The sequence below is a fragment of the Podarcis erhardii genome (assembly GCF_964252035.2).
Source record: "Podarcis erhardii genome assembly, chromosome: 18".
NCBI classification, from domain to species: domain Eukaryota; kingdom Metazoa; phylum Chordata; class Lepidosauria; order Squamata; family Lacertidae; genus Podarcis; species Podarcis erhardii.
The window spans coordinates 5,157,184-5,183,487 of NC_138516.1; the positions used below are offsets into that span (position 1 = coordinate 5,157,184).

The window sequence follows — 26,304 nt, forward strand, 5'->3', positions numbered from 1 at the left end:
GAAGCCATCCTGTCAGCCCTTGAAGCAGTGCCAGAAACTCCGGCGGGTGCAGAATGCTGCAGCGAGGCTCCTCACGGGGTCTCTGCCATGGGAGCATATTCACCCAGTGCTTTTCAAGCTGCACTGGCTCCCGGTGGAGTACAGGGTCAGATTTAAGGTGCTGCTTTTGACCTTGAAAGCCCTTCACGGCCTGGGATCCTCGTACCTACGGGACTGCCTCTCCCGATATGCCCCACGGAGAGCCTCAAGGTCCATAAATAACAACCCCCTAGTGGTCCCGGGCCCTAAGGAAGTTAGATTGGCTTCGACCAGAGCCAGGGCCTTTTCAACTCTGGCTCCGGTCTGGTGGAACGCTCTGCCTCATGAGACCAGGGCCCTGCGGGATCTGATTTCTTTCCGCAGGGCCTGTAAGACAGAGTTGTTCCGCCTGGCCTTTGGCTTGGAGCCAATTTGATTCCCTCCCTCCCTCTCTCTTTTTCTTTCTTTTCCTTCTCCTCCTGCGATGAGGCTACATTTTAATATTTTAATGTTCCATTATTTTAATGTTGTATTTTATTTTTGTTTTTAAGTTCTAATCATTCATCTTGTTTTTATTATTGCTTGTAAGCCGCTCTGAGCCCGGCCTTGGCTGGGGAGGGCGGGGTATAAATAAAAAATTAATAATTATTATTATTATTATTATTATTATTATCCTGCAAAAGAGGAAATGGCCTGCTGGTTGCTTAGCTCATTTGGAGCCCCTTTGGACATAAGGGCATCAGAAGAGCAACTCAGCAAAAGAAACTGAATTTTGTCGTGGGTGATGGTCATGCTTTACACTGAAACGTGCAATCGGTACCAGTTGTAGAGCTCAGCCGTAGCCAGAGGGTAGTGTAACCCAATTAAGTGCAGGCAACCTGGGTCAGTTCTGGCCTTGGGTAAATACGGATAGGGCTGAGCTCTACATCTGGTACCAATTGCAAATTTCAATGTAAAGCATGATCATCACCAGAGACAACATACGATTCTCCAGACCTCACAGTGAGTTCCTTTTGCTGAAGTCTGAGTTGCCAGAGTGAAGGGGATCTCAGCAGCCACCAGCCACAACTACCATACAGCCCAGAACATTGAGAGGGCACCAGGTTGGGGAATTCTGGTTCTCGCTGCATAACATCACACCCACCTGGAGAGGTAGAAAGAGATCCTGGAGGGACCTCCCTCTCTCCCAGAGTCCTCGGTCTCAGCATCCCCACAGAAACCTGCCACTGCTGTTTCCTCCTGGCCTCTGCAGGCGCAGGAGAAGACTTCCCCAGCAGTGGCAACAGCTGGCAGGGTCCTGGGCGCCGCTCAGTTGGAGGCGCCAGCCCTGGTTGTACTCCAGATCCTGGAGTTTCATCCTGCAAAAGAGGAAATGGCCCACTGGCTGGTTTGCTCATTTGGAGCCCCTTTGGACATCAGAAGAATCCGGCTGGATACGGCCAACAGCCCGGAGTAGGATCCTGCTCTCAAAGGGGCCGACCTGATGCCTGTGGGAAACCCGCAAGCAGGATCCAAGCACAGGGCAATTCTCCCTGTGCTCCAGAGCCGTTGAAGGCTTTCTCAATTAAAAGCAGCACAATGCATTGGGCCCAGCTGGGCAGTCAGGCCAGGATCAGGGTCAGATCCTGTCTTGCCCCGGTGGGCAACCTGGCTGCCAACTTCTGCATCTTCAGAGGCAGCCCATGCATTGCAGGATGCGGACCTTGAGGCTACCAGAGCGGAGACCACAGAAGTCAGGCTGTCCCTGTCCAGAGAGGGGGGGCAGCTGGGTCCCCAGCTGAAGCTGAGGGAAGGCCAGGGAGGACCCCCAAGCTAGAGACCCCCTCCTTCAGAGGAAAACTCAGCCAAGGAAGAGCAGGGCACCAGGGTCCCTTCAGGCCTTGGGATTGGCAAGATAGCAAATCAAGGCAAATATAGCAAATCTAGATCAAGGGAAGTAATAGTGCCACTGTATTCTGCTCTGGTCAGACCTCACCTGGAGTACTGTGTCCAGTTCTGGGCACCACAGTTCAAGAAGGACACGGACAAACTGGAACGTGTCCAGAGGAGGGCAACCAAAATGGTCAAAGGCCTGGAAACGATGCCTTATGAGGAACAGCTAAGGGAGCTGTTTAGCCTGGAGAAGAGGAGGTTAAGGGGTGATATGATAGCCATGTTCAAATATATAAAAGGATGTCACATAGAGGAGGGAGAAAGGTTGTTTTCTGCTGCTCCAGAGAAGCGGACACGGAGCAATGGTTCCAAACTACAAGAAAAAAGATTCCACCTAAACATTAGGAAGAACTTCCTGACAGTGAGAGCTGTTCGACAGTGGAATTTGCTGCCAAGGAGTGTGGTGGAGTCTCCTTCTTTGGAGGTCTTTAAGCAGAGGCTTGACAACCATATGTCAGGAGTGCTCTGATGGTGTTTCCTGCTTGGCAGGGGGTTGGACTCGATGGCCCTTGTGGTCTCTTCCAACTCTAGGATTCTAGGATTCTATGAAATCATGCCAGGATGAGACCTTCTGTAATACTTCTTTATAGTGTTGCCAACTGATCAGGAAAGTGGCCGGGCCTGCTCCTGTCCCTCTAATAGCAGCCCGATCTGCAGATATTGTAGCACCCTGCTTGTGGTTAACGCTTAGCTGGAATGAAATATTCAACGCAGCAATAGAGAAATTAAAATAATAATTTATTTGTCAGACAAATAAATGAGAGACACAGTGGTATATGGTTACCAAAGCTCTGCCCACTCCAGCCCTGATGGCCAGCACTTATATTTCCTCAGCCCAGCCCCCTTGCTCCTCCTTTGGCTGCCTCTGTCCAATCAGCCTGGTTGAAATTCCTATTGGCTGTTTGCTAGAACCAATCATAAAAGATACGCCCATTTCCTATTACCTTTTATGGGAGACAAAGAGCTATATTTCCTTCTATCCATAAATGGCAGACAAGTAGCCATATATCTTACATTTGCCTCAACAAGGCACCTTAATTACCAGATCACCTTTTGCCCCTTTTGCCCTGTTGCCCCTACTTTCCAAAACAAATGGCTAAAACAGATGGCTCGTGGTATTAAGTTCTATCTAAACAGAGATCTTACTATTTACCAACTCTTAATTAGTGTTTTTGCAGCTTGATTGTATTCTGTAATATGTAGGGTCAGTGTAACCTTTGCTCCCAGCCTGTAATTCCCTTTTACAACTATGAGAATTTTGGCTCCTGCTATAAATCAGGAAGATAAACATCTGCCAAAGTACTAAAAACATTTGCAAATCTTTAAGCTCATTTTAAAATACAGGCCTTGATCAGATGCCTCAATATCAGAAAGCAAAGCTTTTACTGGCCGTAGATTATTGGGTTGTCTTTGTTTTTATTACGTATTTTGTGTTTTTTATTTTGTTTATTTGATGCTGTGAACCGCCCTGAGATTTATGGGTATAGGGTGGTATACAATTTATTATTTATTCAATTTCTATACTGCTTTTTTATTATTATTATTATTATTATTATTATTATTATTATTATTATTTTGTAAACCACTTTGAGGCTCCCCGCCCCCCATCGAAAAAGAAGGCAGGGCAGTTCGATAATAATCTGCCAGAATGAAGGTTAGCAACCAGAGGCAGCCAGTTTGAATGATCTTTCCTGACCTTCATCGCCTCCATCTCTTTCAAATTTTTCTAACCCTCGGCGGGGATAAGGAAATGAAAGCTCCCCTCGCCAGTGTTGCTCCAAGCCCCTGGAGATATGAGGTCACAGGATTATTGATGACATCATCATGGGTAAAATGATGTCAGTGGCAAGGAGACTTCTGGCTCACCTGGCCTGGGACAATGGGCCAGATGTGCCCCCCAGGCAATATTATTATTATTATTACATGTATTAAAGTAACTTAATTGTATTAAATTTCTATGACACCCTTCATCCGAGGATCATACGCTTGCTTGACCTCCACACTCGAAGTTATAAGGTCCCGGTGAAACATGGCTTCATTTGGTGGCATTCACAACCTTTGTTTTGTGGGTTTATGAGTGCCTGGGAATGGCGAGGGAAAGGCTGTGAGGAAAAGCCTTCTCTCTTTCTCCATCACTCTGCCCCTTCGTCAAGTCTAAACGGAAGAATCCAAATATGTCTAGAGAAAAATAAAATTATAGGAAACAGTATAGTTGTGAGAAGATGGAGTAGCAAAGGATGCTGGGAAGAAGGACGTGAGGGAACTGAAATAACACCTACTAAAGGATAATTTATCAATAAAGCAAATATGTGACACCTAACAAAAGACACCTTAGGATTAATTTATTTAGTTATACATTGGAAAACAAGTAAATTTCAATTCTATAATTGAGGATCCTTGTTTGTGAGAAGAGTGAGCAGCAAAGCATGCTGGGAAGAAGGATGTGAGGGAAATGAAATGAAACCTGATTAATTTATCCATAAAGCTAATAAGTGAAATCAAACAAAAGACACCTTGGGATTTATTTATTTCGTTATACATTAGAAAATGAATAAATTTCAATGACAGGAAACAGGATACTTGTGAGAAGATGGGGTAGCAAAGCATGCTGGAAAGAAGGACGTGAGGGAACTGACATGACACCTAATAAAGCATAATTTATCAATAAAGCTAAGATGTGACACTTAATAAAAGACACCTTGAGATTGATTGATTTAGTTATACATTGGAAAAAGGGGGAAATTTCAATTATAGGACACAGGATTCTTGTTTGTGAGATGGGGTAGCAAAGCATGCTGGGAAGAAGGATGTGAGGGAGATGAAATGAAACCCAATAGAGGATAATTCATGCATAAAGCTAATCAGTGAAAGATAACAAAAGACAATTTGGGATTCATTTATTTAGTTATACATTGTAAAAACGAGTAAATTTCAATTATGGGACACAGAATCTTTGTTTGTGAGAAGATGGGGTAGCAAAGCATGCTGGGAAGAAGGATGTGAGGGAAATGAAACCTGATAGAGGTTAATTTATCAATAAAGCCAATAAGTGAAACCTAACGAAAGACACCTTCAGATTTATTTATTCAGTTATACATTGGAAAATGGGTAAATTTCAATTATAGGAAACAGGATCCTTGTTTGGAGAAGAAGGGGCAGCAAAGCATGCTGGGAAGAAGGACATGAGGGAAATGAAACCTAAGAGAGGTTAATTTATCCATAAAGCTAATAAGTGAAACCGAACAAAAGACACCTTGAGAGTGATTTACAGTGGTGCCTCGCAAGACGAAAAGAATCCGTTCCGCGAGTCTCTTCGTCTAGCAGTTTTTTTGTCTTGCGAAGCAAGCCCATTGACGGCTTAGCGGATTAGCGCTATTAGTGGTTTAGCGGCTTTTATCGGCTTTTATCGGCTTAGCGGATAAGCAATAAGCGGTTTAGCGGCTTAGAAAAAGGTGGGGGAAAGGAAAAAAACCCGCAGGAACTCGCAAGACATTTTCGTCTTGCGAAGCAAGCCCATAGGAAATTCGTTTTGCAAAGCACCTCCGAAACGGAAAACTCTTTCGTCTAGCAGGTTTTCCGTCTTGCGAGGCGTTCGTCTTGCGGGGCACCACTGTATTTGGTTATACACTGGAAAAACGAGTAAATTTCAAATTTAATCATGCTGGGGACCGACTCTTGGCCCGATGGAGCTGGCAGTGCATGCTGGGAAATCTGCCCCCCCCCCAAGAATTTACTGTGCTGGCGGAGGCTGGCGGGAGTCACAGGGCCTTTTGGAGGTGGCCCCTTCCCCTCCGAGGGCATAGAAAGGCCCGGCCAAGTGACCCTCCTCGTCCGCCAGGGACACCAGCGCCTGCAGCCCGTCCAGCTGGTCAGAGTCCCCCAAGGGCCAGAGAGGCTGGCAGGGACGGGGCCCCCAGGTGGGCCCGGAAGAGAGAGGGACCCCGGGGGATTTGCACTCTGCACGCCCTCAGAGGCCGGAGAGGCTGGCAGGGACGGGGCCCCCAGGCGAGCCCGGGAGAGAGAGGGACCCCGGGGGGGGGATCTGCACTCTGCACGCCCTCAGAGGCCGGAGAGGCTGGCAGGGGCAGGGCCCCCAGGTGAGCCCGGGAGAGAGAGAGAGGGGCCCCTGGGGGATCTGCACTCTGCACGCCCTCAGAGGCCAGAGAGGCTGGCAGGGACGGGGCCCCCAGGTGAGCCCGGGAGAGAGAGAGAGGGGCCCCTGGGGGATCTGCACTCTGCACACCCTCAGAGGCCGGAGAGGCTGGCAGGGACGGGGCCCCCAGGTGAGCCCAGGAGAGAGAGGGGCCTCTGGGGGGATCTGCACTCTGCACGCCCTCAGAGGCGAGAGAGGCTGGCAGGGACGGGGCCCCCAGGTGAGCCCGGGAGAGAGAGAGAGGGGCCCCTGGGGGATCTGCACTCTGCACGCCCTCAGAGGCCGGAGAGGCTGGCAGGGACGGGGCCCCCAGGTGAGCCCGGGAGAGAGAGAGAGGGGCCCCTGGGGGGATCTGCACTCTGCACGCCCTCAGAGGCCGGAGAGGCTGGCAGGGACGGGGCCCCCAGGCGAGCCCGGGAGAGAGAGAGAGGGGCCCCTGGGGGGATCTGCACTCTGCACGCCCTCAGAGGCCGGAGAGGCTGGCAGGGACGGGGCCCCCAGGCGAGCCCGGGAGAGAGAGGGACCCCGGGGGGGGGATCTGCACTCTGCATGCCCTCAGAGGCCGGAGAGGCTGGCAGGGGCAGGGCCCCCAGGCGAGCCCGGGAGAGAGAGGGACCCCGGGGGATTTGCACTCTGCACGCCCTCAGAGGCCGGAGAGGCTGGCAGGGACGGGGCCCCCAGGCGAGCCCGGGAGAGAGAGGGACCCCGGGGGGGATCTGCACTCTGCACGCCCTCAGAGGCCGGAGAGGCTGGCAGGGACGGGGCCCCCAGGCGAACCCGAGAGAGAGAGGGGCCCCTGGGGGATCTGCACTCTGCACGCCCTCAGAGGCCGGAGAGGCTGGCAGGGACGGGGCCCCCAGGTGAGCCCGGGAGAGAGAGAGAGGGGCCCTGGGGGGATCTGCACTCTGCACACCCTCAGAGGCCCTAGAGGCTGGCAGGGACGGGGCCCCCAGGTGAGCCCGGGAGAGAGAGAGAGGGGCCCCTGGGGGGATTTGCACTCTGCACGCCCTCAGAGGCTTCGTAGTCTAAGTTCAGGGGGCTGCCTGAACCAGCATCTCTCTGGGGGGTGAGGGGTTTCTTCCCATTGGTCAACATCCTTCTTAAATAGTGGTGCCCGGAATTGGACACAGTATTCCAGGTGGGGACTGACCAAGGCAGAATGGAGCTCAATCTTGTAAGCCGCTGGTATTAGTAGCAATAAAAGTAATAATAATCACAACAAGATAGTAATATTAGACTTGGTTAACAAATGTTTTTAAGAACATTGTTCACACATATTTATACTGCTTAACTATGTGTGCATTGCAATCACTTATTCATTGTTGTCAGTAGTAATTTTAAGTGCATTCTTAATATTACAATCAAGGTGCGGTACTTTTAAAATGCATATTTTCTTTAATTATAAACACAGAAATAAATGAAGCTCCAAATTCACCGGATGATGACCTGTGCCACAAAGAGGGAACCAGGCAGAGGGCCTTCTTGGTGGTGGCGCCCGCCCTGTGGAACGCCCTCCCAGCAGATGTCAAGGAAATAAACAACTACCTGACTTTTAGAAGACATCTGAAGGTAGTCCTGTTCAGGGAAGTTTTTAATGTTTGATGTATTTATCGTCTTTTTAATATTCTATTGGGAGCCACCCTGAGTGGCTGGGGAAACCAAGCCAGATGGGTGGGGTATAAATAAATGGTTGTTGTTGTTAAACTAGATTTAATGAACACTCATATCAGAGTGCCCTGGAAATTGAGAGCCATAGTCTTTTATATACTAACCTTTTATGCTCTTCCACATCCGTTTAATGCTCCGAAAACCCTCTTTTATCTTCTTTTAGACTTTTATGTATACTTTGTGTTTTAATATTTTTTAGCTTTACGTTTTACAGATTGGAAATGACTGTACCCCACCCTACTGAATGCTGGTCTACTACCGTAATAAAGATTTGATTGATTGAAATGAAAAATCCTATAGTAATGCTGTGATTGGACACCGAAATAATATAATACAGGGTGATTCATAATGAAATGTACAGTTTCCAGATCCTGTAAGACAGGCGCAGACACGGAAAACAGATGCGAACCGTGAGGTAGATGTACTCATAAAATGATGGAGGTGAGAGTGCGCGTGTCACGTGACTAGTCAGGCGAAATGGCTGCGTCTGCAGTGGAGAAGGCGTTTTGTGTTCTTGAATTGAGCAAAACGGAGTTTGTTGTGCAACGGCACTTGCAATTGTGATGTGTGTCGTGTGACAAAGGGTGCACACATAGAACATCTGTGACTGTTTCGAAACTACTTTAAACATTCCCCTATAATTCTGTCACAGGTAACATGATATATATTATATTCTTTTTTATAGTTGTTGAAACTGTATACTTCATTATGAATCACGCTGTATAATAATATAATATAATATAATATAATATAATATAATATAATATAATATAATATAATATAATATAATATAATATAATATAATATAATATAATATAATATAATATAATATAATATAACATACATACATCATACTTTTCCGTGTCTAACACACGGAAAATGGGATTCCCCCATTTTCTTAATATTGAGTCCCCCAAAATAGGGGTGTCTTATACACGGGAGCATGTTCAACACAGGAAAATACAGTAATATGTAATATAATATAATATATAATATATAATATAATATAATATAATATAATATAATATAATATAATATAATATAATATAATATATGATAGGTAAAGGTAAAGGGACCCCTGACGATTAGGTCCAGTCGTGGCCAACTCTGGGGTTGCAGTGCTCATCTCACTTTATTGGTACAGCTTCTGGGTCATGTGGGCAGCAGGACTAAGCCGCTTCTGGCGAACCAGAGCAGTGCACGGAAACGCTGTTTACCTTCCCGCTGGAGCAGTACCTATGTATCTACTTGCACTTTGACTTGCTTTTGAACTGCTAGGTTGGTAGGAGCAGGGACCGAGCAACGGGAGCTCACCCCGTTGTGGGGATTCAAACCGCCAACCTTCTGATCGGCAAGCCCTAGGCTCTGTGCTTTAACCCACAGCGCCACCCGCGTCCCAATGTAATGTAATGTTATATATAATATAATATAATATAATATAATATAATATAATATAATATAATATAATATAATATAATATAATATAATATAATATATATTCCCCCAAATTAATATTTCCATACTAATTAATATTAGTAATAATAATGAAATAAGTCAAGCCAGAGGCTCCTCCCAGCTTTGCCTTGCCCAGCCTAGTGGGCGTGACCACTCCCGACTAAACCCCGCCCCAGCTCTCCCCGCTTTCCACTGCTGCCTTTCGTGACCATTGCCTTCTCCAGCTCTACTCTCCCCACCTCCTTTCACAATGACTCTTCCAGATTGGCGTAGGCGGCCTGCCACTCCCATGAGCGCCAAAGTTCCCTCTCCCCTCTCTCCCCGCCTTCCTCGCCCGCCCCTAACCCTATTCCTAACCCTGGCCAGTGCAATAAAATTCATTGGATCCCAGTCAAGGCTTGGCTAAGGTCAGCTGCTACTCTTTGGAACAGGGAGCAGGGCTTACACAATACGGAAATTAAACCAACAGTCTATGGAAGATGTCTTAAATGAATTTCTCAGTTTATTGATATACAAAGCTTAGGAGAACGAAATGATGTGAAGTGAGCTTATGAATGATAGCACATAAATGCGGGAAATGGAGCATAGAAAACTGAATACATAGAACTGGCATAACCAAACAGTATTGTGGAATATTAGAATTGATATGGTTAATAGGTAGTCATGACAAAGCAAACAGACTCAAAAACCTAACTCCTCTCTCCCTCCAGCCTCTATTGTTGTGAGATAAATATAAGTTCCCAAAACACAATTTTTTAAAAAGATAATAGTTTACAAACTAAGGGCAGTAGACCAGGAGGTAGCAAAACATTTCCTCCCATCTTACGGTTCATGTGAACAGGACTACACAAAACCTGGGCTAAGAAGGAACATAATCTCTTTCAGAGGTCGAAAATAAGCAACACAGATGAGTAGCTGTGTTTCCTTTAGGCACTTCTGGACATCAGGAACATGGAATGTTTTAAGAATCAGATGTCCCCTTAATTTCTGGTTGTCAGGTGCTCCTTTGTGTTCAGATCAGGCCTCAGCACAATCATGTAGCACTTGGGAAGGAAGATGCAGCCCAGAAGCCCAGCACTGGAGGCCAACATAGAGAAGATCTGCACGGCCACCATGTACTTGCCCTTGGTGCTCAGGTAGGTTGGCACAAAAGACACCCAAACACTGCAGAAGACCAGCATGCTGAAGGTGATCAGCTTGGCTTCGTTGAAGGAGCCGGGCAGCTTCCTGGCTAGGAAAGCCACCGTGAAGCAGGTGGCAGCCAAGAAGCCCAGGTAGCCGAGGGCAACGTAAAACATGGCCACGGACCCTTCGTTGCATTGCAGGATGATCTCTTCCACCTGGGAGCGCATGTCGGGCTCTGGGAATGGGGGAGAAGAGCCCAGCCAGATGATGCAGATGAGAACTTGCCCCCCAGAACAGGAGATGACAATGGAGTTGGCCAGCCTCTTGCCCAGCCATCTCCTCACCCTGTTCCCGGGCTTTGTGGCCAGGAAGGCCAGCACCACCGTGATGGTCTTTGCCAAGACAGAAGAAACAGCAACTGAGAAGATGATGCTGAAGGCCGTTTGTCGGAGAAAGCAGGTCTCTTTCCTTGGGCGCCCGATGAAGAGGAAGGAGGACCAAAAGGAAAGCAGGAGGGAGACGAGCAGGATGTAGGAGAGGTCCCGGTTGTTGGCTTTGACTATGGGAGTGTCCTTGTATTTAATGAAGATTCCCAACACAATGCCTGCTGTTATAGAAAAGAAGAGGGCAACTGAAGCTAAAAACATTCCTAAATATTCTTCATAAGCCAGGAAGGTGGTAATCTTGGGGACACATTGATCTCTGTCTTTGTTTGAATGGTGATCTTCTGAGCATTTGCTGCAATGTTCTGCATCTAGGGAAGAGAAAAAGAGTAGCTACAGCATCAGTTACATCCCTAATGATCTGTGCTCTGTTACGTTTTGAAGAAATCATAGAGATTTCTTCCTTATGATCATTCATTTCAAATCTCTTCCAGGATGTAATGAAGGCGATTTATCCTAAAGAAGTTGAGGAAGGAGCCCCATTCCACAATGTCTGCGGAATTCTCACAAAAAGTGGGTGAGACTGGATTTCTGCCCTGTGTTTACTCTCTCCAGAAATTCCTTCCCCCTTTGAGTCACCCACCTTCCTGGGCGGAGAAGGTCCCTTCCGCACACCGAGCACAAGCATAGCAGCAAATGGGCTTTCCTTCTAGAACCACCTTGGCATATCCAGGTCGACATCTTTCTGTACACCTGGAACGAGGCACAGCCTAATCAGAAAGACAAGAAGGTGCAAGAAAGAGGAAAAGTTAGGAGTATTTGTGGGTGTGTAATTCACTCATAGGGTGAATTGAAACTGATCTCTGGACTGCAGCGTTTGACCCCCTCATCAGGGTCCTTTCAACCCCCCACTGACCATTGGGGTGACCAGAATATCTTGTTCTTCGTTCAGGACAACTGAGGTTTGCACCACAGAACTCTGATTCCTCTTCTCCGTTTACCTGTATTTGTGGGTATGTAATTCACTCATAGGGACGCGGGTGGCGCTGTGGGTTAAACCACAGAGCCTTGGACTTGCTGATCAGAAGGTCGGTGGTTTGAATCCCCACAACGGGGTGAGCTCCCGTTGCTCGGTCCCTGCTCTTGCCAACCTAGCAGTTCAAGAGCACGTCAAAAGTGCAAGTAGATGAATAGGTACCGCTCCGTCGGGAAGGTAAATGGCGTTTCCGTGCACTGCTCTGGTTCACCAGTCATGCTGCCCACATGACCCAGAAGCTGTACGCCGGCTCCCTCGGCCAATAAAGCAAGACGAGCACCGCAACCTCACTCTGTTCTTGAGGCATGCAAGGTTTCCTCTTGTCGCTGATCTATTTCCCTAGTTATTTCTCGTTCACATGCCATTCCTTAACATTAACCTTACTTTACAATAGGGGTATTTTTTTAACTTCTCTTCCTTCAGCAACAGCTGTGCACTTCTCAATTCCTTTTTTTTTTTTTTTTTTAATAGATTTTTATTAGGATTTTTTTAAGAAGGTTACAGAAAGAAAAGAAAAAATATAAGTAACAATCAAAAAAGAAAAAGAAAGAACAATACATATAAAACAAACATCATCCAAAAACAGAAAAGAAAAGAGAGAAAAAAAAACCAAATCAAACCTTTACATCACTTGCTTTCATTCACTTACTTCCTTGACCTCCTCACACCTCCCATTTTTGTATTCTAGTTCAATTAGCTATTTCAGCAAATCCTTTCCAGCTTAGTTTTTATCTTAATAATTTATCTTAATATATTGTAATTTTGCATTCTCTTCTTTCACCAATTCATTTTTACTTAATCCTTTATATCTTTTCTGCTAAAACCACATAATTTATTCCAACATCTTTCTAACATTCCTTAATTTTACAATATTTCTGAAGATAAACTTTAAATTTTTTCCAATCTTCTTCCACGAACTCTTCTCCTTGGTCTCGGATTCTGCCAATAGTTTAAGATTTGCAACATCTATGTAATGGTTGTAAGGGGGTTACTTGTGCGTAAGTTGCCTTCAGTTTTAGTTATATTGCCTGGCCAACCATGCCTTGGCTGACAGCTCACACTCCGTGACCGGTCAGTCACTTGCAGAATCCGTCAGTGGGCGTTTCTTGAACCTCTTCCAGCATAAGAGCTGTTTGACGCCTAGTCTCCTCCTACTTTCCCTGCGCGTAACTCGTCTACGCAAGTACGGGGAAGGCAGGGGTGTGTCAGCGCTCTCCCCACTAGTCTCTGGTGAAGGGTCTTGGAGAGCTGTCTCCACTTCCTCCATCTCCCCCTATTCTCTACTGGTGTTACGCTGAATTCCTTCCCCCCTGCTGGTCCCCTCTCCGGCATCGCTCTGGAGCCCTGCCTCCGCCTCTCGCTCTGATGTCAGTTCCCTGACAATCTACAAGTGAGCTTACTCCACAAATTAAAAAATCCACTATAAATCAGTAATTATCATTTCTAAAATAAATTACTTTCCATCTTTCTGCATGTATGAAAGCCCAATAGTTCACTTTTACTAGGGGCTTTCCCTTTTCTTCTTATCTACGTAGTCCATTCGGTTAAAGATTCTGTCCAGAATTCTTAATTCTCAGTCTGGCTCGGAAATAGATGGTGTGTTTTCTAAGGACCTCTGGGCTCTATCCTTTCTTTGAGCACCCCAACTTCCCCTCCTATCTCAGCTGCTGTGGAAAGAAGGAGTGGTGGTTGCAGCTGTTATAAGAAGAAGAGAAGAAGAGTTTGGATTCGATATCCCGCTTTATCACTACCCCAAATTACAAGACTACCACTCTTAAGCACTACACCACACGGTCAAGACACCATTGGTCAACCTTATATGGTCATTTTGCAGAGGTTGTTTAAGGAAAAACATAATAAGGATCTCCTGGCCTTTTCCCTCCGTGATTTACCCTACCTTATTGAATTTCTTGGGCCACTCAATGGCTTCTGGGTTAATGGTGAAATTTATGCCAGCAAACGTCTCTCTCCTTATATTCCCAATTTTCACAATGGCACGAGACTTATTGGGAAACATCACCCAGTTCACAATATCAAAGTCCGCTGGCAGCTCCCAGTTCTCATCCAAGCACAGCCTGCCTCTGGAAGTATTCAGACACCGGATTTCTCTTAGGAAAGGGTGAAGCTGGAATGGCAGGGGGAAACACCAGCACTGAGAAAGCTTGAAGCCAAGATGGATATCTCAGTCCTACTCACTTCAACCTCTTATGATTTGGGGCCTGCGTGTATCTCATGTAGACTGGAATTCCTATTCAGCCATTTTTATTACTACAGACCCTGCAAGTGCCCCAATTTTCCAGGGATGTCCCTGAATTAGAGACAGTTTTTCATTTGATCCTGGAATGTCCCACTTTTCCTTAGAATGTCCCTTTGTTCATTGGAGAAATGTTGGCGGATGTGGAGTTATCCAACCCGCAAGCCGTCCAGTTCTTTATCGGAAATTTTAATATGTTTAATATTTTAGTATGAATTTCTTTATTTTGGGAGCTGCCCAGAGTGCTGAGGCAACCCAAAAAGATGTGTGGGTTATAAACAGTGATATATTTCTAGCAAAAAAGGTGCCGAAACTCACCAGGAATACCTCCCACTGCGAATGGCAACGGTACCCACCTGAAAGGTGCCATAACTGAGTTTGAGTGAGTCCCAAGCCCCAGAAAAAAGCCCTGGGTATCTACAGTAAAATTATTGTTATGGAATGGGCCATCTCTATTTTCAACAGAGAAATTTTTGGCGGTATGCTACTATTACTAATACCAATACTAACTATGACATTTTGCAGGTCTATCCCCAGTCAAGATCAGCATCTGTGTGGACTGCAGGTTGCAAAAAGGGGAAGGAAATACCTGCCACGGCTGTAGCCTTTGGGGTCCCCATTGCTCTCCTTCCTCCACCATCAGCCTCCTCTGGGATCTAGATGAAAGCGAAGCATGCAAGGCCTGAGCCACAGCTTGAACATTGATGTAAGTGCCATAGCTGTCATGAGACAGGACGGTCTCACGCTCCTCTTGGGGCAATGGATGCAGTTTCTCCTCCTCTCTGCATCTTACCCTGCCTTTCACGGACAACAGATGCTTTGAATATGAACACTGAAATGCTTGATTGAAAAAATACACAAGATTGGTCTGCCATATATAGTTGTCACCTTTGCTGCTCCTTATTCCAGTCTGAATTGCAAAGGACAGAGAACCATGGAGGTGCTGGAATAAATTTGGAGGGAGGTAAATGCCAGTTCTGATTTCTAGCAAAGCTGTTGTGATCCAGACTTTTGCCCCTATTTCCTTCTCATAGATATAGTGTATTACCATGAGTATTATGATAGTCGGTGAATTGGTTATATAGGAAACAAATACCCCAACTTGTCTCCATAGGAAAAAAGGTTGTCCAGGCCTGATAAATTGATTTAGATCATTTTCTGGTACTCTTTTTGATAAAGCAATGCAGATCCCTCTGCTGAGCATCAGAGGTTTCACAGCGCTGACAAATCTTTCTCCACTGTCATTGTCTGGAGCGAAGAGGCCAATCCACGTCCATCCAAAATGCAGGAGCAATTCAACAATCCCCTGGTACTGACTTTCCTCTTTGGGAGTCATCCGGTAGACAAAAGGGAACAGGGTTTTACCTTTGAGAACCTGGGCAGTGAAGCCATAACTGATCTAGGAAGGAAAGCAAAAGATCACCAATTTATTTTACTTTCATCATAACGGGTATTTAATCATATGAAATGCCTGATATCTAAATCTCTGCTGGCTGAGGCTGATGGGAGTTTTAGTCTGAAACATCTGGAGGTGTCAAGTTGGTGAAGGCTCAGTTTTGAAAAAGGGATGTTGGATCCATAGCTCAGGATTTTCCCATTTTTAAAAATATCCCCACTTGACCCCTCCAAAAAGAAAATAGAATTTTATGCAGTTGAAATTCTCTTTCCCTCCATGCTCTCCCACTACTTACCTGTGGGATTTTGTAGATGCCTGACAAGGCTGAAATCACTCTTGAGATGACACTGTTGCTTCTTTCAAGAACAGCTAGCAGGTGATTCTGTTCTCCACACTGATAATTGGGAATATTGCATCCACTGCGTGCAAGCAGCTCTAGCATGGCGTCCGAAGTCATCCTTGCATCAAAATAGTTCTCATAGAGGCTGTAGCCCAGGGTGATGTTGGGTAAGAGCCTGAGATCCTGGTTGATCTCTTGGATGGTGAACGGAAAAGACAACATGTGCCAGTAGAACCTAGTTCCGTCCCTGCAATAAATGAATTCTTTAAAAACAGTGAAACTGGTGTTCATATTAATGGGGGTGGAGCCATTATATCATCCAAAAAGATTAGTATTTATTGATTAATCCTATTGCATTAATATCAAACCATTTACAGCCTAGTATAGAATAAAAATTTGGAGATCTCTGCTCCCTGACCGGAGCTTTGATGCAAACAGCACACAGAGCTGTTCAACAGTGGAACAGACTCCCTCCGAAGGTGACCATGTGTCAGGGATGCTTCAGGTGAGATTCTTCCGGGTTCCTTCCATCTCTGCAATCTATGATTCTATTCTAACGTGGTTGTATGAGTAAGAAATGAAGGCGCCCCTCAAAATGTGTGATATACTGGGAAGTTGCTGCAAAGGCTGCTTTTCCTGCATTGGTCTTTGGCTTCTTCCAATGGGCTAGACTATAGGTAAATAAGAGACCATTCAATTGAAGGAGGGGAAGCACCAAATACCTCAGTCCCCTTTTAGTTACATATGGGGCCTGGTGGCTCACAGCTTTGAGTGCGTGGTAAAACCTATAATTTTGCACATGTTTTTCATCAGTGACTCCACCAATGAGGACACCCCCTGGTCTGTATTATTTTATATAATCATTTTATTTGAAGCATATCATTCCGGCTCTTCTCCCATAAAAACCCACCCATGTTCAAGAGAGATTTTTTCATTCTGAGATGTAGGTGTCCTGTTGTGTTGTATAAAGAGAACTGTGATCCAAATAGAATAAACATAAAATAATGAATCTCAGTTGTTTGGGTTTCATGCCACCCTCTGGATTAGGAAACAGGTACCTACTGTGTCAACCACTGCAATAGTTAGAAATGAGACCAGTTGTGTGTGTGTGAAGAAAAGGAATAATTTCTTTTCACATTTTAGACTCCACTAACAAGGAAGTCTCCTGACTAATATTATTTTATTTATCATTTCAGTTAAAGCACATATTTCCTGCTCTCCAGCCACCAAACGTTAATCTGTAGGATTTTAAAAATCCATTTTTAAAACTATAGCATTCTTTAAGGACAGTTTGTTGATGGTCATTTATAATATTATATCAGTATAAGGGTATAATAGAAGAATACAAGAATGCCAATGAATCTGGTCAGGGTTCAAAAGTTGGCACTGAATTTCCCCACCTACAGGATGCCATGGAACTCAGACAGTTTCCAGAGCTCAAAGGCTGAATTGCCTAAGTTTCATGGCATCCTGTAGGTGGGGAAATTCAGTGCATTCATAGGTAGGAGAGTGTTTCACTAAGGAAGACCCAGGGAACAAGGAAATGGGAGAGGTTTGGGTGGAATCTTTTAGTGGACCCCCCAGCTCCCCCCAGCCCAGCCAGCAGGACCAATGGTCAGGGCAGGGTAGACCTGCAACATGAGGACAGCCTTGGCTCCCCAGCCCTGAGAGAGGCGCCATTTCCTTGATAAATGGGAACCATTAGAAGGACTGAAGGACCATGAAACCCATCCACATATGATTTTACATACCCCTCATGCCTGGTCAAGGGTGTCTGAGAAAAGATGTATGGAGTTTCCTTATAAAAGCGTTTTGGAGAGATGATCCCACTGATGAAAAAGTGTCCAGGCCGGTAGTAATTGTGAGCTTCCATTTCATCCCTGACCAGATTCAAGGGGCATTTCGCCTTGTGGTTCCCGCAGACTCCAAAGGGTATCATGAACAGCAGAAGCAGCAACAGAAGGAGCAGGGATCTCATTCTGGCTCTGCCTCCTCCTCCTCTTACCTGCCAAGGAGGCGAAGCAGAAGAACCCAATGACTCTTGGAAGACCAACCTGGGTGGGCTTCCCCAATCTGTGTGGTTTTCAACTCTACCTTCAGAGCTTGGAAGCACAAGGCAGGCACACCCCTCTGTCACCAGCTCTGCATCTTGACTCAGTCTGTCTCCAACACAGGAAATATTCTCTACACCAACTTTTTCTTTCCCAGACACAGCGCAATTAATATTGTCATGCTTCTTTCTGAGGCTCATGCAATCTCCCAAAATATCTCCTGAGCTTTCAGAAGATGAGATGACTATAATTTTGATTATTCCAAGTGGAATAAGTTTCATCACAAAAACTTTCTGGAGTCCTGAATGGCTCAAGCGGCAGGTGCAGAGTTGGAGAAAAACACGCTTGATTCTAGCCGATCCCTTCTGGTGAAACTGGTGTAATATGATGAAATGTATAAACTCAGAGGACAAAATGATGGATTGTTTTTTTATGATCTTTATCTACTCATTAAGAAATACACAAAACAAACGTATTGTTCTGTAATGAAATAAACACTTTACACAAAAAGAAAATAGAAAATAGAAAAGGGGGGAAAGAAGAGAAAGAATATCGAGAAATAGAAAACATAGAAAGAAAGTTAAATGAAGAATCTTACGAAAGACATACAGTTTTTTAAGAACTACAAACCATCAGCGACATTATTATAAATATATATTTCCATCAAGAAGTCCTTTTATCTCCACCTTATCAATTTCTCCTTGCTACTCTTACTTTTCTTATTTATGTCTAATCTCTGGTTTTATATCCTTTGATTTGTTAATGACTTCCTTCCACCTCTATACGGTTCCTAATTCCTCATTTCTTAAAATTTCTGTGTCTGTTCTTATTGTACAAAAGACCATTCTCTTACCTCTGTGGAATTTAGTCTATGCTCCACCAAGAGTAATCATGGGAAACATATTTCATCATGTAATTTTAATAAACATCCCATTCTTTTTCCTGAATGATTTCTTATTGATTCTCTTAGTTTCGCTAATTCCAGATATAAGTTTCATCACACTAACTTTCTGGATTCTTGAATGGCTCAAGCAGCAGGTGCAGAGCGGGAGAAAAACAGGATGGACAGAAGTCAAGGGGTGTGTTTGGGAGTTGGAAGTTTGGCCTGAACTTTGCTCACAAGGACCAAAGAAGAGACCTGCAGTTGGATCCGACCATGGACTCTCCTTCCTTGGAGGTTTTGAAGCAGAGGTCAGACAGTCATCATTTAGGGGGGTGGGGGTGGAGCGTGTTATTGGGTTCGTATTTTTATTTTGATTATATATATTGTGGCATTATATTTTGATTCTGTTCTGTGAACAACCATGAGGCCTCTGGGATAGGGCAGTATATAGATTCAAGAAATGAAGAAATAAAAATCAACCAGTGGAGAATGCAGAGAAATACCATCCTTATTACTGTGAACGGGATACATGGTGGTGGGATCTTGCTTCCTGGAGGCTGCTAGAGACAGAGACTGGTGGAGCCTGCGATGGGGAGGGTTTTCTCAAGCCCACCCTCTGGCCACTTTGGGTGGGTCTGGGCTGCTTGATTCCTGCCAATCCCTTCTGGTTCTCCCCCTGAAGGGAAGTAGCGCCTTGGTGGCTTCAAAGCCACTTCAAGTGAATTTCCACCCCATCTTTGAAAGGCTTCTCCAACAGAGGGAAGCTCTCTGGGGTTGGTTGAGGGGAGAAAGGTTGCTCTGAACTTTCGACTCTCCCTTCCCCTTCGACACGTTCTGCGGAAGGAGAGCTTCTGTTGCACATGGAGCCAACTTGCTCCTGGTCTTTGAGCAGAAACTTCTCTACTTCTAAACAATTGTGTGTGCAGAAGCCATATATGACGGAAAAGTTGGTTCCATAAGTATTTCTTTTTTACTTTTATCTCCTGCCAGCAAATGGTGAAAGAACGGCAGCCTCTGATTGGCTGAGGTTCTAGGAGGGAGAGTTTAAAAAGAGAGGCGTTGGAGGGAGACAGGGAGTTGGGCTGTTGAGGGTGTTGTGGTTGGTTGAGTTGAGCTGGTTGAGGAAGGAGGTTGGGAGTTAGATAGGGAGATAGGATAGGAGTCAGGTTGAAATACAACGAGTGTTGAGGTGGCAGAGATGGTTCTGGAGAAAAGGTCCCCTCCACTGTAAAGTGAAGGACTGAGTGTAGTGTCTGAGTGTAGTGTCTGAGTGTAACTCAAATTACCTCAACTTCCTAAGAATCTGGGTGGATCCTTAATAAAAATATATTTTTTAAAACAACTTTTTTAATAAAGTCTCCATAGATATTCTGAAACACCTTTCTTCTTATACAATTTGTAAAAATAAATACATAATTTCTTCTTGACTCCCCAACTCTTATTAACCTATTCTAAGTGCTTCATCAGCGGCTGTTCTGCCAATTATTTTCACTTCCCATCTGATCTTGGTTTTGCTCTATAAATGGGGGCCTGAATGGGAGGAACCTGAGTTGGAGGAGGAGGAGGCCTCTCGCTCTTCCTTCCGGACTGAGCATAAGATGCCTCCTCTGAAAAGGTTTGGCAGGCAGGGAATACAACTATTTGGCATCGTCTCATTGCTTTCCTCCAATAGATGAGTAGCTGTGTTGCCTTCTGGACACTGGGAACATGGACTATTTTAAGAATCATATGTCCCCTTAATTTCTGGTTGTCAGGTGCTCCTTTGTGTTCAGATCAGGCCTCAGCACAATCATGTAGCACTTGGGCAGGAAGATGCAGCCCAGAAGCCCAGCACTGGAGGCCAACATAGAGAAGATCTGCACGGCCACCATGTACTTGCCCTTGGTGCTCAGGTAGGTTGGCACAAAAGACACCCAAACACTGCAGAAGACCAGCATGCTGAAGGTGATCAGCTTGGCTTCGTTGAAGGAGCCAGGCAGCTTCCTGGCTAGGAAAGCCACCGTGAAGCAGGTGGCAGCCAAGAAGCCCAGGTAGCCAAGGGCAACGTAGAACATGGCCACAGACCCTTCGTTGCATTGCAGGATGATCTCTTCCACCTGGGAGTGCATGTCGGGCTCTGGGAATGGGGGAGAAGAGCCCAGCCAGATGATGCAGATGAGAACTTGCCCCCCAGAACAGGAGATGACAATGGAGTTGGCCAGACTCTTGCCCAGCCATCTCCTCAGCCTGTTCCCGGGCTTTGTGGCCAGGAAGGCCAGCACCACCGTGATGGTCTTTGCCAAGACAGAAGAAACAGCAACTGAGAAGATGATGCTGAAGGCCGTTTGTCGGAGAAGGCAGGTCTCTTTCCTTGGGCGCCCAATGAAGAGGAAGGAGGACAGAAAGGAAAGCAGGAGGGAGACGAGCAGGATGTAGGATAGGTCCCGGTTGTTGGCTTTGACTATGGGAGTGTCCTTGTATTTAATGAAGATTCCCAACACAATGCCTGCTGTTAAGGAGAAGAAGAGGGCAACGGAAGCTAAAACAATTCCCAAATATTCTTCATAAGCCAGGAAGGTGATAATCTTGGGGACACATTGATCTCTCTCCTTCTTTGGATACTGATCTTCTGAGCATTTGGTGCAATGTTCTGCATCTGAAGAAGAGGAAAAAGAGTGGCTGCAGCATCAGTTACATCCCTCATGATCTGTGCTCTTTTACGTTTTGAAAAACTCTGTGGTGGACCTCAGGAAATAAGAATCTTAAAATAGGTAAAGCAAAAATTGTGATGTAGGATAAACTGAGTAGCAATGAGCACTCCACTTCTGTTAACTGCATTGTTTGGATCCTGCCTAATCCTGAAGAAACAGCTCTTTAACTTGACATTTGAAATGCAGTTTTCTGTTGCTTCCATGCAATGTTCATAGTAGTGAGATCAAAACAGTCCAGTGATTATATTGTAATAATTTTCATATGAAATATTTTATTTTTTATTGTGCTTTTGCTATTAAAAAATTGCTGGTTTGCATCACCTGTCCATTACTCCTTATGAATGTCAAAATGATTTCCTTTTTGGTGTGACTTGGTATAAAAAAATAAAAAAGGAATGCTTTATGGGCATTCCTCTCACAGCTGCCCACTTTCAACACCAGAGATTTATTCCTTATGGCCACTCTTTTCAACTCCCTTCCTGGATGTAATAAAGTTGATTAATTCTATGGAAGTCGAGGAAGAATCCACATTCCCCAATGTCTGCAGAATTCTCGCAAAAAGTGGGTGAGACTGGATTTCTGCCCTGTGTTTACTCTCTCCAGAAATACCTTCCCCCTTGGAGTCACCCACCTTCCTGGGCGGAGAAGGTCCCTTCCGCACACCGAGCACAAGCATAGCAGCAAATGGGCTTTCCTTCCAGAACCACCTTGGCATATCCAGGTCGACATCTTTCTGTACACCTGGAACGAGGCACAGCCTAAGCAGAAAGACAAGAAGGTGCAAGAAAGAGGAACAGTTAGGAGTATTTGTGGGTGTGTAATTCACTCATAGGGTGAATTGAAACTGATCTCTGGACTGCAGCGTTTGACCCCCTCATCAGGGTCCTTTCAACCCCCCACTGACCATTGGGGTGACCAGAATATCTTGTTCTTCGTTCAGGACAACTGAGGTTTGCACCACAGAACTCTGATTCCTCTTCTCCGTTTACCTGCTTCCCCGCTTAAAAAATCTTCAAAGAAAATAGCAATGGAGTCTGAAATTAGATTTCCCCAGATTTCAGAATTCTGATAATCTCTCAACCACTAATTAAGACACATTTAATATGACTTTTCCAAATATTGATTTCCCTTATTCTGTTCTTGAGGCATGCAAGGTTTCCTCTTGTCGCTGATCTCTTTCCCTAGTTATTTCTAGTTTACATGCCATTTCTTAACGTTTTTTTAACTTCTCATCCTTCACCAACAACTGTGCACTTCTCTATTCCTGCACATACAATAGTTTAACATTTGCAACATCTACAAGTGAGCTTACTCCACAAATTTAAGAAATCCACAATAAATCAGTAATTATCATTTCAAAAATAAATCGCTTTCCATCCTTCTGCATGTTGAAAACCCAATAGTTCCCTTTTACTAGGGGCTTTCCCTTTTCTTCTTATCTATGTAGTCCATTTGGTTAAAGATTCTGTCCAGAATTCTTAAATTCTCAGTCTGGCTCGGAAATAGATAGTGTCTTTTCTAAGGACCTCTGGGCTCTATGCTTTCTGTGAGCATCCCAAATTTCCCTCCTATCTCAGCTGCTTTGGAAAGAAGGAGTGGCCGTTGCAGCTGTTATTGGGCGGTCAAGACATCATTGGTCAACCTGATATAGCCATTTTGCAGCAGTTGTTCAAGGAAAGCTGGGATCTCCTAGCCTCCCCTCTCTGTGATTCACCCTACCTTGGTGAATTTCTTGGGCCACTCAATGGCTTCTGGGTTAATGGTGAACTTTATGCTAGCAGATGTCTCTCTCCTTATATTCCCAATAACGACACAAGACTTATTGGGAGAGATCACCCAGTTCACAATATCAAAGTCCACTGGCAGCTCCCAGTTCTCATCCAAGCACAGCCTGCCTCTGGAAGTATTCAGACACCAGATTTCTCTTAAGAAAGGGTGAAACTGGAATGACAGGGGAAAACATCAGCACTGAGAAAGCTTGAAGCCAAGATGGACATCTCAGTCCTACTCACTTCAACCTCTTCTGATTTGGGGCCTGGATGTATCTCATGTAGACTGTAATTCCTATTCAGCCATTTCTATTATTAGTGCCCCAATTTTCCAGGGAAGTCCCTGGATTAGAGACAGATTTTCATTTGATCCCAGAATTTCCCACTTTTCCTTAGAATGTCCCTATTTTCGTTGGAGAAATGTTGGCAGATGTGGAGTTATTCAACCCACAACCCGTCTAATCCTATATCGGGAATTCTTAATATGTTTAATATTTTAGTCTGAATTTCTTTATGTTGAGATGTGCCCTGAGTGCTGAGTCAACTGAAGAAGATGTATAAACAGTGCTCTTTTTCTAGAAAAGAAGGTGCCGGAACTCACCATGAACACCTCCCTCTGAGAATGGCAATGGCACCCACCTGAGAGGTGCCAGAACTGAGTTCCATTGAGTTCCCCCCGAAAAAAGCCCTGGCTAAAAACAGTAAGATTATCATTATGGAATGGGATGTTTCTATTTTCATCAGAGAAATATTGGGCAGTCTGCTACTATTACTAATACTAACTATGACATTTTGCAGGTCTATCCACAGTCAAGACCAGCATCTGTATGGACTGCAGTTTGCAAAAAGGGGAAGGAAATACCTGCCACGGCTGTAGCCTTTGGGGTCCCCATTGCTCTCCTTCCTCCACCATCAGCCTCCTCTGGGATCTCGATGAAAGCGAAGCATGCAAGGCCTGAGCCACAGCTTGAACATGGATGTAAATGCTATAGCTGTCAAAAGACAGGGTTCTCTCACGCTCCTCTTGGAGCAATGGCTGCAGTTTCTCCTCCTCTCTGCATCTTACCCTGCCTTTCACGGACAACAGATGCTTTGAATATGAACACTGAAATGCTTGATTCAAATAATCCAGAAGATTGGTCTGCAATTTGCCACCTTTGCTGCTCCTTATTCCAGTCTGAATTGCAAAGGACAGAGAACCATGGAGGTGCTGGAAGTAATTTGGAGGGATGTAAAAGTCAGTTCTGATTTCTAGCAAAGCTGTTGTTATCCAGACATTCGCCCCTATTTCCTTCTCATATACCATGTTTATTGCCATGAGTATTATGATACTCAGTGCATTGGTTATATAGGAAACAAATACCCCAACTTGTCTCCATAGGAAAAAAGGTTGTCCAGGCCTGAAAAATTGATCCATATCACTTTCTGGTAGTCTTTTTGAAAAAGCAATGCAGATCCCTCTGCTGAGCATCAGAGGTTTCACAGCGCTGACAAATCTTTCTCCACTGTCATTGTCTGGAGCGAAGAGGCCAATCCACGTCCATCCAAAATGCAGGAGCAATTCAACAATCCCCTGGTACTGACTTTCCTCTTTGGGAGTCATCCGGTAGACAAAAGGGAACAGGGTTTTACCTTCGAGAACCTGGGCAGTGAAGCCATAACTGATCTAGCAAGGAAAGCAAAAGATCAGCAATTTATTTTACTTTCAGCATAACAGATTTTTACTTATCTGAAATGCCTGATATCTCAATCTCTGCTGGCTGAGGCTGATGGGAGTTTTAGTCTGAAACATCTGGAGGTGTCAAGTTGGTGAAGGCTCAGTTTTGAAAAAGGGATGTTGAATCCATAGCTCAGGATTTTCCCATTTTAAAAAATATCCTTGCTTGACCTATCCAAAGAGAAAGTAGTATTTTACGCAGTTGAAATTCTCTTTCCCTCCATGCTCTCCCATTACTTACCTGTGGGATTTTGTAGATGCCTGACAAGGCTGAAATCACTCTTGAGATGACAGTGTTGCCTCCTTCAAGAACAGTCAGCAGGTGATTCTGTTCTCCACAGTGATAATTGGGAATATTGTATCCACTGCCTGCAAGCAGCTCTAGCATGGCGTCCGAAGTCATCCTTGCATCGAAATAGTTCTCATAGATGTTGTAGCCCAGGGTGATGTTGGGTAAGAGCCTGAGATCCTGGTTGATCTCTTGAATGGTGAACAGGAAAGACAAAGTTTGAAAGTAGGACGTAGTTGACTCCCTGCAATAAATGAATTCTTTAAAAAGAGTGAAAATGATATTCATATTAATGGGAGGGAGGAAACATTATATGATCCACACAGATTAGTATTTATCCTTTTGCATTAATATAAAACCTTTTCCTATCTAGCATAGAACAAAAATTTGGAGATCTCTGCTCCCTGATGCAAACCGCACACAGAGCTGTTCAACAGTGGAACAGACTCCCTCCGAAGGTGACCATGTGTCATGGATGCTTCAGGTGAGCTTCCTCCAGGTCCCTTCCATCTCTACAGCTCTATGATTCTATTCTACTATGGTTTTATGAGTAAGAAATGAAGGCGCCCCTCAAAATGTGTGATATTATGGGAAGTTGCTGCAAAGCCTGCTTTTCCTGCATTGGTCTTTGGCTTCTTCCAAGGGGCTAGACTATAGGTAGATAAGAGACAATTTTATTGACGGAAGAGAAGCACCAAATACCTCAGTCCCCTTTTAGTTACAATTGAGGCCTGGTGGCTTTCATGTTTGAGTGTGTGGTAAAATCTATAATTTTGCCCATGTTTGGATCAGTGACTCCACTAATGAGAACACACCCTGGTCTGAATTATTTTATATAATCGTTTTATTTGAAGCATATCGTTCCACCCATAAAAATCCACCCATTTTCAAGAGTTTCTTAAATACGCTTCTAATTATTTTTAAAAAGACAGTGACAAAAGGAAAAAGTGCTGGGACTGGAGGAGGAAACCTTTAATGTAGCCCATGGTGGGCTGTAGGTCTCCTGTGGTCTTGTGTCAAGAGAACTGGGCTAAGGTTGTTCACAAATGATCCGAATAGAATAAACATACAATAATTTTAGCAGCTTGGAAATTGCTTGAGTGTAATGGTTCTAGGGGTTGCTCGTGCGTAAACCTACGCCACAC

The 26,304-nt window shown here is 44.9% G+C and overlaps 4 protein-coding genes and 1 long non-coding RNA gene across 7 annotated transcripts in view; 1 reads left to right on the top strand and 4 right to left on the bottom strand.

The window, feature by feature from the left end:
- Positions 1-2,667: 2,667 nt before the first annotated feature.
- LOC309333119 overlaps positions 2,668-26,304 on the bottom strand; it is a 60,137-nt gene continuing 36,500 nt past the window's right edge. Inside the window, exon 2 of the long non-coding RNA XR_014152399.1 lies at positions 2,668-3,000. This is a non-coding gene — a long non-coding RNA (uncharacterized lncRNA). The remainder of the gene's footprint in view (positions 3,001-26,304) is intronic.
- Positions 10,030-17,826, bottom strand: LOC309333077 (vomeronasal type-2 receptor 26-like). Its single transcript, XM_081846532.1, has 6 exons — positions 17,512-17,826; positions 15,716-16,007; positions 14,614-15,423; positions 13,668-13,895; positions 11,378-11,504; positions 10,030-11,105 (listed from the first exon to the last, which is right to left on the bottom strand). The coding sequence occupies exons 1-6, from the start codon at positions 17,736-17,738 to the stop codon at positions 10,207-10,209; spliced, it is 2,583 nt and encodes an 860-aa protein (XP_081702658.1). The 5' UTR covers positions 17,739-17,826; the 3' UTR covers positions 10,030-10,206.
- The window catches only part of LOC309332907 (vomeronasal type-2 receptor 26-like), a 46,640-nt gene continuing 40,745 nt past the window's right edge, over positions 20,410-26,304 (bottom strand). The window contains exons 4-7 of one of the 3 annotated variants that reach the window (XM_081846249.1): positions 25,112-25,403; positions 23,104-23,325; positions 22,016-22,142; positions 20,410-21,329 (exon numbers count right to left, since the gene is read on the bottom strand). In XM_081846249.1, coding sequence (XP_081702375.1) covers positions 20,431-21,329; positions 22,016-22,142; positions 23,104-23,325; positions 25,112-25,403 — 1,540 coding nt within the window. In that variant the 3' untranslated portion in view covers positions 20,410-20,430. Of the gene's footprint in view, positions 21,330-22,015; positions 22,143-23,103; positions 23,326-25,111; positions 25,492-26,304 lie in introns of those variants that run through there. The other 2 variants (XM_081846248.1, XM_081846250.1) reach the window with 2 other exon arrangements.
- The window catches only part of LOC309333074 (vomeronasal type-2 receptor 26-like), a 55,215-nt gene continuing 50,958 nt past the window's right edge, over positions 22,048-26,304 (top strand). The window contains exon 1 of the mRNA XM_081846529.1: positions 22,048-22,135. The gene's annotated coding sequence lies outside the window, so the exon portion shown is untranslated. The remainder of the gene's footprint in view (positions 22,136-26,304) is intronic.
- LOC309332789 (vomeronasal type-2 receptor 26-like) lies at positions 23,932-25,005 on the bottom strand (the record flags this gene model as incomplete). Its single annotated transcript, XM_081845958.1, has 1 exon — positions 23,932-25,005. Exon 1 carries the CDS (start codon positions 24,754-24,756, stop codon positions 23,932-23,934), a length of 825 nt encoding a protein of 274 aa, XP_081702084.1. The 5' UTR covers positions 24,757-25,005.

Bases quoted from the DNA above. Each gene is read 5' to 3' on its own strand.
- LOC309333077 (XM_081846532.1), bottom strand. From the start codon at position 17,738: ATGAGATCCCTGCTCCTTCTGTTGCTGCTTCTGCTGTTCATGATACCC. The intron at 11,505-13,667 runs GTAGGGTAAATC...CTTTCTGATTAG, and splicing joins GGCCCAAGAAATTCAATAAG to GCTGTGCCTCGTTCCAGGTG. The intron at 11,106-11,377 runs GTGGGTGACTCA...TCTCTTCCCTAG, and splicing joins GACCTTCTCCGCCCAGGAAG to ATGCAGAACATTGCAGCAAA.